General features: G+C 39.8%; 1 protein-coding gene across 11 annotated transcripts in view; it reads right to left on the minus strand.

The window, feature by feature from the left end:
* LOC117420145 (serine/threonine-protein kinase WNK1) overlaps positions 1-15,386 on the minus strand; it is a 191,386-nt gene extending 176,000 nt beyond the window's left edge. For 4 of the 11 annotated variants that reach the window (XM_034033709.3, XM_034033705.3, XM_034033703.3 and 1 more), the window contains exons 1-2: positions 14,022-15,385; positions 11,244-12,491 (exon numbers count right to left, since the gene is read on the minus strand). In XM_034033709.3, coding sequence (XP_033889600.3) covers positions 11,244-12,077 — 834 coding nt within the window. In that variant the 5' untranslated portion in view covers positions 12,078-12,491; positions 14,022-15,385. Of the gene's footprint in view, positions 1-11,243; positions 12,492-14,021 lie in introns of all 11 variants that reach the window. The other 7 variants (XM_034033711.3, XM_034033706.3, XM_034033710.3 and 4 more) reach the window with 5 other exon arrangements.
* Positions 15,387-17,564: the final 2,178 nt, after the last annotated feature.

Genomic DNA, 17,564 nt, shown 5'->3' on the forward strand with positions numbered 1-17,564 from the left:
TCTCTTATACGATCGTTAAGGAGGCCTATGCGTATGTTTCTTTTATTAAAGCTATACCACTAAATATGTGTTTTTCTTTTTGTTTGCATGGATACAAAACTTAAATATGTAAATATTATATTCTAACACTCTATTTGGACAAAGTATGTGTTTGCTATGACAATTAAAAACAAAATATTGATGTTCTATGATCATTTAAAAGTTAAATCCACCTGTGCAGTAGGATCACAATAATCCTGGTATTTTGGATCAGTAATCCTGATCTCCTCATTTAAAATTTGAAAAACCCAATTGCAACATTTAATAGTTATTAAAAGTGCGATCGGATTACCAAAACGAAATCCGGATCACAGTAATCCTGATCGCATTTCGATGTTTTGAAAAACCCAATTGCACAATATAATCCATATCAAAATGCGGAAATCCGATTACCAAAGTTTTGAAAAACCGGTCCCAGGGGTTAGAACAATCAGACCCCTGCCAAATCTGCTCTGAACTGATCACAACTATCACACCAAAAGAAATTATCTAAAAGGTGGCAGATTGACAGGTAGTTTCCAGATGACTTAATGCTACAGATCCCTCTGCAGTGTTGCCACTTTTGTATGCTGTGATGTCCGTATCGTTCTGTTTCCACACTATGACACTAATTTCAGTCAGATCACCAGCACTGTGGCAGGGGGAGCATGATCAATACACTGCAGATGGAATTCTCTTGTGCTCCTGACTTACGCTCCCAAATAATATTATTTAACTAGCTAACAGAATATTTAAGGATCTGTTTGCTGAAATTCCAAGTACCTAGTACACCTAAACTGGGACAAAAATGTATTACAGGGTTTCCAGGTCAGTGCTAATTTCTAATCTGTATAAAGCCACACAATTTGGTGAAATGACCAAGGGTAGGTAGCTTAGGCAACACAATCAACTTAAGAAAACAACAAAGAGAGCACTTGGATTTTTAAATAAACGACTCTGTGGTTTCTTTTCTTAAAAAAAATAAATAAATAAAAAACTTAAAAAAAAACAGGTAACTTATTAGCTGATTCAGCTCCTGTCAGTCTGAGATGTATTATATTAGTCACATAAGATTTAAAGAGACACTACGCACTTGTGAAGCAAGCCTTACTAAGTCTGGATGGTAGTCAGACGGAAGGTTTGTTTGTTGTTTTAGCTGGTAATTGGATGGGACCACAATAGAGTGCAGTGCCTGGCTTAGCCCTGCACACTTGTTAAATTGACACTTCCCTCAAGCCCAGATACAGTTTTAACAATTTACTGGGATTAAAAAAAAGTTAAAAATGTATTTTCTTTTCTTGGTACAATGAAACCTCCATTTTAAGCAAATTTGCATGCTGATAGAAGCGCTAATTGTTTAAATAACTTACTGTAGAAAAACAGCAACCTGATTGAAGACTTTAATGATTTGTCTGACTGAAGCTTTGTGGCTAATTTTCACATCAAAATGCTTCAGTGTTTTTTTTTTTTTTAAGACTATTAAAGCACACACTCAAAAATGTAAGACGGCTGTTTACACAAAGACTCCAAAAGAACTGAGAAGACTGATGATTGAACGCTCCTCCCTGCTCTGCCTAAAACTCAAGAGTGGTGCTGCAGTTTCAGCACAGATGCCACTTCTCATCCCAGAAGTCCCAACAATTACAGACACTGCCAGATTTGATCTGCTGTTGTCTGGGGGTCTCTCCAGTAAAATCTGTAACTTATAACCAAGACAATAAAACCTATGTGGGGAACATCACATTTACAAAGGAGTCCTGGGGCCAATGCAGCACAAGTTTTGTTATGCTCTATAGAGCTGCTATGAAGCTTAGGCTGTAGTATAGAGCTGGGTTTCCCAAACTTTTTGATTGGTGACCCAAATGAACACAGGAATAATGAACCACGATCCAAAATGATTTGGTATTTTAACTGAAATAACCAATCAAAAAGCAATGTTTACTTTATTTGTAACTACACTACACTATATAAGCATTCAGGCTGCGATAGTTTTATAGGTTGCTAAAATGTTTGCTTTTATCAAAATTAACTATTAGTTAAAAAAAAAAAAAAAAAAAAAAAAAAGGTATTAAACTATAATGACAAAGGCACACAAACCTGGGTGGGGGACAGGGACCTGGACAGGCACTTAAACATTCTCTCACACGATAGCCAGCCCAGGTTTGAATTAAGGGTCCCCTTCGTGTGGACAACGGCACTGCACACGATCGCAAACATGAATTCGCAGTAGAGCCCCCATGGGGATTAATGGACTATGTGACAGCATTGTGATAATGGGTGGTGGGACGGGAATGCGTGACTGTGATTGCATTTCAGTGTCGGCTCGTGACTTTGACAGGCGAGGTACAAATCACAAAATAGTTATTACCACCCCCACTCAATGGCTAACATACTAAAAGTAAATTTACTTTGTTCAGGTGATTGCATATATGCCTCAGCTGAGAGAATTTTAATGCATTCAAATAACAGACTGCAGTCGCAATGTAAAATATATCTTCACCAATTAAAAAACATTAGCACTGTAAACAACACACAAAGTACAGAATTGCGGATACAAGTTTTTATAATCAATGGGCAAATCAGAACCTTAAAACCAGATATTATTTAGTTCTACAAATAATTGTGACACCAGCGTGGAACATTCGCTATAAAAGACAAATACAATATCACAAAATATTTAATTTCAAAACAAACAAGGCAGATTGTCATGTTGTGACAAGAAATTGACAGTTTTACTCCATGGTAACAAGCAGATCAAGGTCTGTGCGTCATGCAGCAGCACTTTGCTTTCGGGCGTTGCGCTTTCGCTGCTGGTGAAAGCGAGTTGAGACTTTTAAAGAATGTCACTAGCGCTTCTGTGGACTTAAATGTATTTAATATTCTTAAATGTGTATTTCTAAATTAATATGAATACGAATATGCAAAATGTTTTTTTTGCCTTTGGGAATTATTGGTGAGGCCATGCCCCACTTGCCTTGGCTGCTCGTTCTTGTAAAATAAACTGTGCATTTGAGACCAGAATACTTGCCTGGATTGCATCCTTTACCTCCACATTACAATATAAATTTAAAATTGTGTTGCAACATATTGAATACCAGTTTAATTTTCAATTCAACATCAAGCATTGCAAATATACCAACAGCAGTCAGTTGTGGAGTTTTTTGCAATATGCATTGTAAACAGGAAGGATAATACATTCATCTCCTTTTCTGAGACAGTGACTCATTTTAAGAAAGTCTTGCTGTTTAGCTATTTGATCACCTTTTTTGTTTGTTTCTTTGAGCTGCAATAGGATTAATCATTTTCTTGTTTTGCATCCACTTTAACAACTGTTTTTAAAATCCCAAGTAACCGTACATAAAATGTCACCTTACACTTTATTTTTTTGGTTCATATTTAAAGCAGAAGACTGTGTAACAGCAGTTTAAAATGCTTTTTTTTTTTTTTTTTTTTTTTTTAAATCCTGGTAGCTGAATATCTCATGTATAACTATCTACTGCTGTAACTAATGGCGTTCGCATGTCTCACATGGTTTTAGTGACTATGGAGGATGTAAACAAACTGGAATATAGATGCTTGCTTTCACACAAAAGTCTAAACTGCGAGGACATTTTAGTATTTATAAAACTATCCTGGAATTCCATGTATGTACAAATATTGTTTCGGCATTATTATCAGTTTCTTTTTTAAAACTCCATCTTATACTTCTTTCACACAGATGAGTTATGATGGCTTAGAACCGGCAATGATGCGGCACTTTGGTCTGTGTGAATTGCCTATACCGTCACCAAACCGTCATATTTTATGCTGTCTCTGAACCACATTGCGAGGAGGTTCAGAGACGGCACGGAACCGTCTCAACTCCTGTGTGAATGGCTATGCCAGCACTGAAGCGCTATAGCGCAATCTTTTGTAGCTGTTGACAGTATATGCAACAGGTAGAACCTACAACTTTAAAAACACTGCAGTTGGTATCAGACGGCTGAATGAAAATATTAATAATGCGTCCCCACTTAAATATTTTTATTTCAATTTTCCACATATATATTATTAATAGAGGACAAAGCGAGCAGAGGGAAGTTTACAGTGCACTACAGGTCTCCAGCGCCATTCACTAAAGACAAGAAATTGATATATATAACTTTTTTTTACCCATGTTATTCTGCATATTTATTTACAGTGGTTTGCAGAAGTATTCACCCCCTACCAACAATGTCACATTTTGTTGAATTACAAATAATGTATGCAGTTTTTCAAATGAACTTTTTTTATTCAAAGCTGTAGTGGTTAAACTGAACACTGTTATATGAGGAGGAGGTTAAATGTCAGCAAAACTTGCAAAGAAAATGTACAAAATTAAATGTACAGGTTGCATAAGTATTCAGCCCCTTAAGTCAGTACTTGGTAGAAGCACCTTTTGCAGCAATTACTGCCGAGTCTCTTTGGATAGTTCTCTACTAGCTTTGCACAGTAGGATGGTGAAATTTTTGCCCATTCTTCCCAGGAAAATTGCTCGTTCTGATAAGTTTGTTCAGGATCGTCGATGGACTGCAATCTTCAAGTCTCGCCATAAATTTGCGATTCAAGTCAGGACTTTGACTGGGCCACTCAAGAACATTAATTATCTTCTTGTTCAACCACTCCAGCATGACTTTGGCTTTGTGCTTTGGGTCATTGCCCTGCTGAAATGGAATTTAGACCGAAAAGTTCAATTTTTGTCTGTCTGACCACAAAACCTTTTTCCAAATGTCTGCAGTATCATCTACATGCTTTTTTGCAAACTCCATACGTGCCTTAAGATGAGGCTTTTTGAGTAATGGCTTCTTTCTTGCCACCCATCCATACAGGCCAGCTTTGTGTAGGGACCGGCTTACTGTTGATGTGTGAACACTGACTCCCACCTCAGACACAGAACTTTGGAGATCTCTCAAGGTCATTGTTGGCTTCAGAGTGACATCCCGAATCAGTTTCCTGCTTGCCCGGCTGCTCAGTTTGGGAGGACGACCTGATCTGGGTAGTGCCTGGGTGGTATGATGCATCTTCCACTTCTTAATGATGGACTTCACTGTGCTGAGAGGGATAATCAGTGCCTTTGAAATTTTCTTGTACCCTTCTCCTGCTTTGTGCCTCTCTACCACTTTATCCCTGACTTGTTTCGAAAGCTCCTTGGTCTTCACGGTTGCTTTGTTGGATCACTATGTGAGTTGCAACTTGAAAGTCTTTATAAACCTGAGGGAAATTATCTACAAGTTAAACCACTTTGAGTACACACAGGCTGAAACCATTTCACTAATTTCGTGACCTTTCAAACAAATCATTTGCACCTGAGCTGATTTAGGGCTGCAGTAGCAAAGGGGCTGAATACTTATGCAGCTGAAATTAATCTGTTTCTCTGTAAATCTTACTTATTTATATTCTATATGCATTTTTTAACTTTATCAATGTGGAGTAGTTTGTGTAGATTCTACACGTAAAGTCTAATTTGAAGGTGTTGTGGAGTTCACTCAGGTGCCAACAAAATGTGAAAACTTTGCAGGGGGGTGAATACTTCTGCAAACCACTGTATTTGTTTTGTTTTGTTTCCGTTGCCATGAAAACGATTTGTTGACCGACAGGTTTGAAAGTTGTACTCGCAGGATCCCTTGGGCTGTGTGAAAGGGTTATGACGGTATTATAGCGGCATAGATTGAGCAATTTCGTGCTGTGTGAATGGGTATTTTAAAGAATTTTTTAAACGTCTCCGAGACAGCTCAGTAGCTGCTTTTGTGTGTGAAAGTGGTATTATTTAAATTGTTATTTTTTAATATTGTAGGTGCAGCTTGCAGACTGAAGCCTCACTATTTGAACTTCTCTATACAGTGCAATGAAAAAGCACACAAGCAGCTATTTTTCTTACTCAATTTTGTACTTTAGATTTTACATTTAGTTCAGAAAAAATTAGCAAATGCTTAATATATTGACAAATGTTATACAGTGCTCCCCCTTTATATCGCTGTAGTCGGGAGCCATAGTTTAGAGACCATGCTATTTGTGTTCCGCCTTATAACGAGAATACTAGTGTTGGTGCAAATGGGAGCCATGACCATACCGCCTTATAACCTGTTCCACAGTATAACAGGCTGCCTTATAAAGGGGCAGCACTGTATATTTATTGAATGCATGTGCCTTTTCGATCACAGTGTGAAAAGCCTGAAATGGCTCAGTCCTATCCATTTCCCCACATTAAACAGTAGAATTAGATCACTGTTTAAAGTGGAGGGAGGGGTCTCTAGGACTTACACAGGCATTACAATTTCAGGTTACCAATGGCAGAAATGAGTAGGGCTGCAACGAAGGGTACATTTTGACCTTCAAAGGTTCAGAACACATTACCGAAAGAAGTTTCAAACCTTCGATGGTACTCATTTGAATAATTTACTGGTGACATCACCATAGCTACTTGTTTATTTGATTGAAAAACCTATTATTTTACAGGTAAGCATATAAATAGATTAAAACATTCATATGTATTTTAAAAATACATTGTATAGAACGGTAATCCTGTTTTTATAATTTAAATAAATAAAAATACACATTGTTTATTTACATGTATTCAAACTTAATTTAACAGTCACCGCTGCTAGCAGGCTATCAGTCAGTCACATTTTACTACTTCTAGAAATATTAATAATAATACTAATAATAATAATAATAATAATAATAATAATATGAACTTCCGATTGTAAAGTGACCCCAGAGATTGGCTGTGCCTCCATGATACATCAACAGTCACTTGCACAGTTTGCATTCAACTTTTTTTTTGGTCGTCTGGGCATTTAACAAAAAAAATCCCAAACAGCAGAGGGGTTTCGAGACATTTCTATCAATACAGCTTACGCTATACAACGCTTTACTGTCAAGATGGTGAATGAAGAAATTTGCCTCTGGTTAACACAAGCTGGAGGGGGAGGGAAAGGACAGTGCTCAGTTTTTTCAAAATTAAAATTATTATTAGTGTTAGCGTATACTTTGTATGTTTCAAACATATTTTACCATAGCACTTCTCTTACACTGTCCTGTACACTAGGTATTCAGTACCTATTTCACTGAAGCACTACAACCGCTATAGGTACCGCCCCAGTGCTTTGGATATACCCTGCTAGATTTGCTACGTATAATGATTTGGTTGGATTTTAATACAACAACTTTTGTTTATGTAATATGCATTACACAAATAAAAAGATCAAATTGTGCATGCGAGTGACAATTAATGTGATTTATAGTATTCACATATTGTCAAACTATTTCTCTTAACAGAAAAAAAAAAAAAAAAAAAAAAAAAAAAAAAACACAGTGCGTGAATGGCATCTGACAAACCTTCGAAGGTTTAAAACAATCTTCAAATTCCTGGCTAGCGAACGAACTTTCAAACCTTCTAATCAGCCCTAGAAATGAGCATAGTACCTAGAATGGCCTACGCAAGACGGCATTCAGGCAGGTATTAACCTAGCAGGAAGAATCTAACAGAAAGAGGTATTATTTACTGCAGGAGAATGCAGGGATGGAAATAAGACTCCTATTGCACAGCAGTGCCACCCACTCCAGGTTTACTACAAGCCTGATTAGCCACAGGGTATATTTAACAAGCTCAGAGGGGTCTTATTAAACTGGATCAAACTGTTGTACAATGGGGTCTTTTTCTATCTCTGCAATGGTCACAACGGCTCCTGTCCTAACAAGGGGCACTGGAATTTGGTTGACAGACCTATTTAAAGTGGTTGAAGCCAACATAATAATTCCATCTATCTCCTCCGTCACAAACTTCCATTGCTACAAAAGGTCTCAAATTAATTGAGTCATTGCCAATGGTTTTTAATCCAGTTTTCTCCCCAACTTGGAATGCCCAATTATTTTTATCCCGGTTCACCACTGCAATCCCCCGGCGACTCAGGAAACAGAGGCTGAAACACGCGTCCTCTGAAACGTGCTCCTGCCAATCCGTCATTTTTCGCACTGTGGATCCACACCGAAGCCACCAGACCTATAGTGCCGGAGGACAACACAGATCTGAATGGCTCCACTGCAGACCCGCAGGCGCCCTATCAGCCACAAGGGTCGCTCATGCGCGGTTAACCGTGGATTGCCCTGCCGACCTAAGCCCTCCCTACCCGGGCGGCACTCTGCCAATTGTGCACCGCCCCCTAGGAACCCCAGGTCACGGTCGGCAATGACATAGCCTGGATTCAAACCTGCGATCTCCAGGCTAAAGGGTGCATCCTGCATTCCACGCGGAGTGCCTTTACTGGATGCGCCACCCGGGAACCCCTAAATATGCATTTTAAAAACTGGATATCAGGTACTACACTAGGTTAAAGACAGTGTTGCTCCAAGGTCACTTCACCTGGAGAGTGGAACTGCCCCCACTCCTTCAGTGCCTTCTTTCTGTCCAGCAACCAACTGCGCCCCTGAATTATTTATTTATTTAACCAGGAGACGAACCTATTGAGACCAAGGCCTTATTTAAAGGGGTTCTAGAAAACAATAAAAAAGCAATTACAAAGTACAAAACACGATAAAAACATGTGGTTCAAATTTAGCAGCATACAGAGATCAGATAATTGAATAGAGAAGACATATATTTGTTAATGTGACTGAATGAGAAGCATTGGCAGGAGGTTCTAAGCAATTTCCCAAATTCGCTCTTTAAAACCAGAGAAAGAAAGATTATCAAATTCCATCTTCGGACTATGATGGAAACAGTTCCACATGAATGACTTTTCATGCACTCCTTAATTAGAAGTAATTCTGTTAGAAAGCATCTTGCGGCAGGACTAGCAGAGAATTAGTTCACCATGTACCAGGACTCATTTTAATTTGCTTTTATTTTTTTGGGTGCTTTTCAGAGTTGATGGACAATGTCACTGATACTGTCAGGCAGACTAGCAACACAATAGCTTCCCCTCACAGCTCTGACACCGAGGGACAGTGTGCATCTCAATCCTGGCCATCAGTCTAGAAGAACTGGGCACGATCAAACGGTGCTTGGGTACATTCCCTCATTTGCTTAAAACTTGAGCTAGATCATGTCAACTTCCAGATTTAAAATTGTGGCAATTCTTGGGTTAAATGAAATGAGGGCCTCCTGTTATCCCTCCTACAGACACACCCAAACATGCTGTTGAAAGCACAACTATGTGCAAGAAGCTATGTGTTCCAAGAGCAAAAAAACAGCCCCACCTGGTGATCCTGTCATTGATGATTAATCAGCGTCACTTCATGATTATTCAGACTGACCAGCTTAACAGTTAAGGACGCCTCTCTAACCGTGCTTCAATTGAGACTGCGTCAAGAAAAAGAACCTGCCCTCAAGTACCACTCAGTAAACTTCTCATCCCCTTCCCCACCCCAGGACTGACAAACAGTGCCACCTGCCGAGAGAGGTAGGCAGCAGAGTCTGGTCCATCAGTCTGAATACCTATGTACAGTATATGTGTGGATCTCAGATTTCCTTCCTCCCACACAACTTTCCTTCAACTTCTTGAAACATTCTCATTGACAGCTGGGCCTTAAAATTAGAACACTAAACTGGAGGAGCCCGAGCACTCTGGGGTTGTTGTACTTCACTCTAAGCAGAGTGCTGGGAGAATTTTTTTTTTTTTTTTTGGGGGGGCAAAAAAAAAGGCACTTTTGCATATAAAAAACTATATTTATATATATATTTTACTGCATCATCATTCACACTGGTGTTGCTTTAAAATAAGCTGATTTCAGGAGACCTACAGCTGTTCATCACTGTGAGACAGAGCGCTCTCCCATTGCTTTTGCCATTGCCTAACATGAAGTTTTTGCATTCATTCTTTTTAACCAACGCTCCATTTCTTTTTTTATTAACTCTTTACACTCAGCCCTATTTCCACCTGCTTTTCACTGTTTTCACTGTTGTCCTTTAATATTATGGAAGTTGCAACAGGATCAGGCATACTATGTGGAAGAGATGAGGATAGAGGAAAACAAAAACGTTTTTCCAAAATAATCATGTTTGGTCACTGCTATATACATTGCTATCATAGATGGATCCCAAAAAAAAAAAAACACACTGCACCATTGAACCTCAATATTAAATGGGGGGGGGGGGAAGCTGTATCGGCACTTAAAATATCCAGCACTACTTGTATTTATTTATTTATTTTAACCAGAACTACTCAGAATGCGGCTCATAGTGCTTTCATCACCGACACTCACTTCCTTAGAGATTGTTGTAGCGTTTCAGGCATTCTAAATTGGGTGAAAAACACAGTAGCTTGGTGTCATAAAATATCTGCGGTTTTTCCCACACTGAAAGTTGCAGATATGTGGGAGCAACTTGGAAAATGTGCGATTCCCGCAATCCCACGCTGAAATTCAAGCCCTGCTAAGCCCTCGTACCTCACCTTTTGCTCTTAATATGGTTTAAGTACACGCAGAGTTCGATTGCACTATTTAATCCTGTTCAGAACAAGTAGCGAGTAAAATTATTAATTCAGTTTGGTTTGTTAATGCGCAGCAGTTGTACGTGTGTGTGTATTAAAACTGCACTATAACAACCTCAGTAGGTGCTCGGTGGATTTCTGCGCAACTAATGATCGCATCGTTTCAGACATTTCCATGCGATAAACATGACAAAATTATATTATATATATATATATATATATATATATATATATATATATATATATATATATATATATATATATATATATATATATATACACACACACACACACACTGTACTTTCTTCCAAAAGCATAAATAAAAAAAACAGCCTCCGTGCTGGCGCCACACAAACCTAACGAATGTCGTGTAATGGTGGTCTGAGTTCAGGTGTTAGTTTAAACAGGGAGTCACTCACTTCAGTAATGAAAGGTGTGTGTGTGTACAACAAACAACCGCAGTGAATGCAGTTTGTTAATACGGTTGTCGCGCTAACTGCAGTGTGTGTGTGCGAGGCCCGAGTGATATTTCAGGTCCACAAATTAAAGTCACCAAGACAATGGTTACAAGTTTGACAGGCTGGGATTAGGAATTCTTGCTCTGACTAGGTACCATAACCTTTTCCCTTTGGGTCTACAGTCAGTTTAGTCACTTACTTGCAAGAATATTATCTGTGCATGCATGGATGGAATATATGACTGTGGTTATACAACACAGCATGATGTTGGTGGGAATAAAAATAAGTGTTAAGGGTTAAAAGAAAAAAAGTCCCTCACCTGCAACTCACACCAAGCCACCTCCACCGTTGTTTCGGTATCCAACCCCTTATAAACGGTTTTGAAGGATCCTTGGCCAATCTCGATGTCAAACTTGAGGAAGCGCCCGTCGGGGGACGTCCCCACCGCCTTGGTCTCCACCTCTTCATTGTCCTCCTGCTGCTGCTTCTTCTCTGCTGCCTCCCGGAGCTCCGCCTCCGTTTTCACTTGCCCTTCCCCTCTGGAAAATCCTAACCCTGCCTCTTTCAGAACTTCCTTCCCTTTCTCCTGTTTCCCAACCACAACATTGCTGCCAGCGGCACTGCCATCACCAGCATCAATCTTAGACTCCCTGACATGGTTACAAGCTTCTTTGTCTCTGGCAGGAGCGAACACCAATGACTGCCCATCGCTGACCACCAGGACAGGCATGCTCGGCTCTTCCGTGTGCCCGCTGGTCTCATTGCACACCTCTGGGGCTACCTCCACTGGAGGCACCTCTGCGGGCTGGGGGGCCAATGCAGGGGGCTCGCTGGGCTCCACAATGATAGAGGAGAGGGAGCTGTCGGAATCAGGAGGGGAAGACAGGATGCAGGCATTGCTGGGCAGGTCCAGGGCCGTGGCGTTGGAGTCACAAATTACGCTGCGGCGGAAGAAGCGGTGCTCCGCAGCTCTGCTGTCCTTGTCCATGGTGTGCCTGCGCTTTCGGAACTCCACCTCTACGTGTCTGATGTTCAACAGGTTCACCCCCAGCCTCTCCCCCACAGATGTATCCGAACAGGACCCGTTCCCGTTCTTGGGGGGCGCTAAGAATGTCGATATCTTGTCTGAGTTTTCAGACATTTTAGCTAGCATGTACAAGTCTTAAAAAAATATAATAATAATTCCAAACCGCTTCCAGGAAACTCCCCTTTTCAGACTCCTTTTCCAGCCAACAACCCCGCCCCCAAACAGGTGTGTCCTGGTAATTCAGTAGGGACAGTGAATGTAATTACAGTGCAAAGGGTCTGGGCCCTGGACAGGAGGTGTTCTTTTATAGTTCGAAAAGAACAAAATGCAGTCACAGAAAAGGAGTCGCAAACACTGAGAAACTGGGACAGTCCAGACCACACCATCCATTCTACAATGCACCAAAGATAGCCGTCATTGAGCTACAGAAAAACAAAATCTACAAGGCAAGGGCGGGAGGAGAGAGGCGTTCTTGCTTGCTTATTGATGATCAGCAAAAACGTATTTGTAATCCGACACGATCCAGACGGAAAAGGTTTACTGAAAGATAAAAAAAAGAAAAAAAGATTTAAGCTTTGCACATTCACATTTAGATTCTCATTTCCACTAAGCATTACATAGAGTACTTAATCTGGTATGTGACTCTGACCAGGGGTGATTGGAAGTGAATCCCTTGCACCATTAAAAACAAATTAAACCATCACTGATAAATCTCACTTGAATCAGCAGCATACTATCCAATAGTACATTTCATCCCAACCAGAAACCGGCATAACTCTGTGGTATTATCTTGGAGGCTGTTTTCTTCATTCAACACTTTTAAATTTACTTTTTTTTTTTTTTTTTTAAGAATCACTGGAATTGCAATATCTGCAAGCAGCAAACCATTCTCTCATGTTCATATTACTTGCAGTCAACTCCTGGCAATATATGTTTTAATTATCATCATTATTATGCACAGTCCTTGGCTGAGCATATTTATATTACTTCTGAAACAAAACAGGAAACACACACTATCTATCTCAAACTGACATCATTATAGGAGTCAATCTGCTAACCATGGATTGGGGTCTCAACAGTATATTCACACACCCTAAGCTTTCTGCAGGCGGCATCTCCAGCAGTTTGTCAGGTAACCCACCTCAATGCATGCACGTGGTGTTCCACAACAAACTAAAAGGTTAGAATTTCTATTTTAATTTTTTTCTAAAAGACCAACCAGTATTCATACATATCAGAGACTGCAGGAGGTGTCTTTGTTACACGTGCAAGTTGCATTGCACAGCTAATGTAATATATAATAATTCCAAAACAATAGTGGTTGTTAATGAAACCTTCTGCAAAGTGAGCTGCGAAAGTAAAGCGCACTTAGACCAAGGATAGAGCACGGTGACCCACTAACAAGTACGTCTACACACCGCCAGTCAGGCACAAACGGCTCAATTTATAATGCAGTATTTTCAGTCATGCCTTCTGGTCTCGGATTATTTATTTATTTATTTATTTTTGGCCCGTATCTGTGTGCAAGACGGATTTCTGGTTTCCCCGTGTGGGAAATCAAAACGGAAGCTTGTTGGTACTAAACTACGCAAGCTCATTTAGCAGCTGCTGCCACCGATGAGGATGATGGTAATTATTATTATTTGGCCTACCTAAAGCAGGATTAGCGGCAGTGTCGTGCTGTCTCGGATTCAAGATTAAGAAAATACAGGGAAACAAATGCTGCACAAAAACAGCTTAACAAAGAGTCGTCGTTTGCTGTTGTAGCTGCGCAAATCAACCATAAAACATACTGCATCAAACTGCGCCGTATCTTGCACTAAGGCAATCAAGAGCGAAATTGAGATTGCAAATGGAAAGCTACCAGAGTTTATATGGAGGTGCCCATATACCCAGATAATGGGGTAGTGGTCTTATAAACTAGAATACACACACACTACTATTCCACTTGTATGTGCAGGGTTTACACTTTTGTTTTGGTAATGTCACGTTTTCACACACAAATGACACGATCATTCTATGCATATAAACCCAAACTTAGCAAAAGGTTAAAAAAAAATGTAAACTTACTTCTCATGCGAGGTTCACTCTGCAAACTCGTTCATCATAAGAGAAACCCTGGCAACAGAACAAAGTATGTCCACGGACAGGTCGATCTTTGCTATACAGTCGAAGTTATCAAAAGATAATTGTTGTTAATAGTACTGCCAATCCGATTCAGTGTATAGTTCCCATCGCGAGGCAGGACATATTTCAAACACAGTCCGGGCAGAAACCCCACGTCGATAGTTTCACAGTTCAAATGACAGAATTAAACTTTATCTCAACTGTATTTTATTGCCAATGCAAACACAGATACTCGTGCGGTTGGAAGGTTTTTCAATGCGCATCTGCCACCTTCTTCCGTGCTCTACGTGTTTAAATATTTCAGTTCAGCGTGTAGTTTCAACAATACAGCCACATCTTACATCTGCTGAGAACAGCCACCCTGTGATTCGTCTTCCAATTAGCCTTTTTTCTATGAGGTTAATATACCAAGCGCACTTACAAATGGTAGCGATCACAGAGCCGTGTGCCCGTGGATTTTTACGTCAGTATCTATGATCCATGATCAAGACTGGAAAGCAAGCTTGTTACAGGCTGTACCTCCCAGGGCCTTCCCCTGGCCTTGATAGTCGGCTGTTCTTCCTCGCTCCGGGGTAAACCTCACTGACTGTGTGACACGGCCAGCTACTGCTGGATACTGAGAAGCCCGGTTCGGGGAGAGAAACCCTTATATCTAAGGAGAGGACAAGAAACACCTCCACCCGTTCAAAATACTCTCCCTCCAAATACTGTACTGTAATGTAATGTATCCATAATTATTTGGAAACACAATTCAAATAAGAAAGGAAGAATAATATTAAGCGGTTCTAGTAATGCAGTGGCATTATGTTGCCCACAAATGCAGAAAAAAACGATTCCAATCCATGTAATAAAAAAATAAAGAATATCCTTTAAACTAAAAAAAAACAACTTGTTATATTATGGCTTTTCTACTATCTCTTGTAATACCCCAGCGCTCCAAAAATGAGTTTGCGTTTTCAATACCTGAAGCAAAAAATACGAAAATAAATATTTAAATAATAAAAGAAATACTAACTTAATTGCTCACAATTATCACCAAATTATATGTTATTACTTTATTCGTAATGAAGATGTTATCCCTTACACACGCTTTAGCTCTGTCTAAATACTAAATGGCGACTAAAGCTCCTAAACCGACAAGAGTCAGAACTCTCCCCTCCCCTCAATCCTAACGCGAGAGCAACGCGCCTGCGCGACTTGTAATTTGCTCATCGGTTTTGTAGTCTTTTTACCTGAAGAACAGCAACTGTTCCTTGCTGTCAGTGGTCAGAATACTACAGTTCCCGTGGAGCATTTCTGAAACACGCGCGGAGACGCCAAAGAACTTCAGAAGATTTTTGGAAACGCCAACGGTCACAAGCAAAATAACGAACTACACTTCCCTTGGTTCAGTGCAATTTATTTTAAAACTGAGTGCATCATAGGAGTTGTAGTTTTTAATTATGGGAAACTGCCCTTCCAGACTGAAATGCAAAATATTCGTTGGAAAATCTCTGTACTTTACGTACATTATGTAGTTGACTGGGTCGAATATTAACCTGCTTTCAATATTTGCACATTTATGCAGGCATTGAGAATGGGTCAAGAAAAATAGTTACTGCAGACTACAAACATTTAAAAAGAAGCCTTTTTATTGATGTGATTTTGGGCCAAAAACCCCCCACCTTCTTAACATTATATATCTGATACAAAAACACACTGGACATGTGAAAAAATGCCAAGTTATCAAAAGATCAATTCAAGAATTAAGTGATAAAAACGAACTATATACAGAAACAGAATAAACAAAAACTGAATGCTCTGAGTACAGACGTGCTCAAATTTGTTGGTACCCCTCCACAAAAAACAAAGAATGCATAATTTTCTCTGAAATAACTTGAAACTGACAAAAGTAATTGGCATTCACCATTGTTTATTCCATATTTAATAGAAACCAGACTTTGCTTTTGATCTTTTATTCAACATAATATTGTAAATAAGAAAACAAATGAAAATGGCATGGACAAAAATGATGGGACCGCTAACCTAATATTTTATTGCACAATCTTTAGAGGCAATCACTGCAATCAAACGTTTTCTGTAGCTCTCAATGAGACTTCTTCACCTGTTAACAGGTAGTTTGACTCACTCTTCCTGAGCAAACTGCTCCAGCTGTCTCAGGTTTGATGGGTGCCTTCTCCAGACTGCAAGTTTCAGCTCTTTCCATAGATGTTCGATAGGATTCAGATCAGGGCTCATAGAAGGCCACTTCAGAATAGTCCAATGTTTTGTTCTTATCCATTCTTGGGTGCTTTTAGCTGTGTGTTTTGGGTCATTATCCTGTTGGAGGACCCATGACCTGCGACTGAGATAGAGCTTTCTGACACTGGGCAGTACGTTTCGCTCCAGAATGCCTTGATAGTCTTGAGATTTCATTGTGCCCTGCACAGATTCAAGGCACCCTGTGCCAGGCGCAGCAAAGCAGCCCCAAAACATAACCGAAAGCCTCCTCCATGTTTCACTGTAGGTATGGTGTTCTTTTCTTTGAAAGCTTCATTTTTTCATCTGTGAACATAGAGCTGATATGACCTGCCAAAAAGCTCCAGTTTTGACTCATCTGTCCAAAGGACATTCTCCCAGAAGGATTGTGGCTTGTCAATATGCATTTTAGCAAATTCCAGTCTGGCTTTATGTTTTTCTGTCAAAAGTGGAGTCCTCCTGGGTCTTCTTCCATGGAGCCCACTTTCGCTCAAAAAGCGACGGATGGTGCGATCAGAAACTTACGTACCTTCACCTTGGAGTTCAGCTTGTATCTCTTTGGCAGTTATCCTTGGTTCTTTTTCTACCATTCGCACTATCCTTCTGTTCAATCTGGGGTCGATTTTCCTCTTGCGGCCGCGCCCAGGGAGGTTGGCTACAGTTCCATGGACCTTAAACTTCTTAATAATATTTGCAACGGTTGTCACAGGAACATCAAGCAGCTTGGAGATGGTCTTGTAGCCTTTACCTTTACCATGCTTGTCTATTATTTTCTTTCTGATCTCCTCAGACAACTCTCTCCTTTGCTTTCTCTGGTCCATGTTCAGTGTGGTGCACACAATGATACCAAACAGCACAGAGACTACTTTTCTCCATTTAAATAGGCTGAATGACTGATTACAAGATTGGAGACATGTGTGATACTAATTAAAGAAACTAATTAGTTTGAAATATCACTATAATCCAATTATTTATTATCTTTTCTAAGGGGTACCAACAAATGTGTCCAGGCCATTTTAGAATATCTTTGTAGAATAAGCAATAATTCATCTCTTTTCACAGCTTCTTTGCTTTATTCTATGACATACCAAAGGCATGCAAGTATACATGATAAAATAGCTTTTAATTTCATCACTTTTCAGGAGGAATGAAGCATTATTTCAATGAGCTGTAAGGGTGCCAACAAATTTGAGCACGTCTGTATTTTGTGGTACTTGACTGTTAATCAAATACTTCAGGATACTTACA

This window comes from Acipenser ruthenus, chromosome 14, assembly GCF_902713425.1.
Source record: "Acipenser ruthenus chromosome 14, fAciRut3.2 maternal haplotype, whole genome shotgun sequence".
NCBI lineage: Eukaryota > Metazoa > Chordata > Actinopteri > Acipenseriformes > Acipenseridae > Acipenser > Acipenser ruthenus.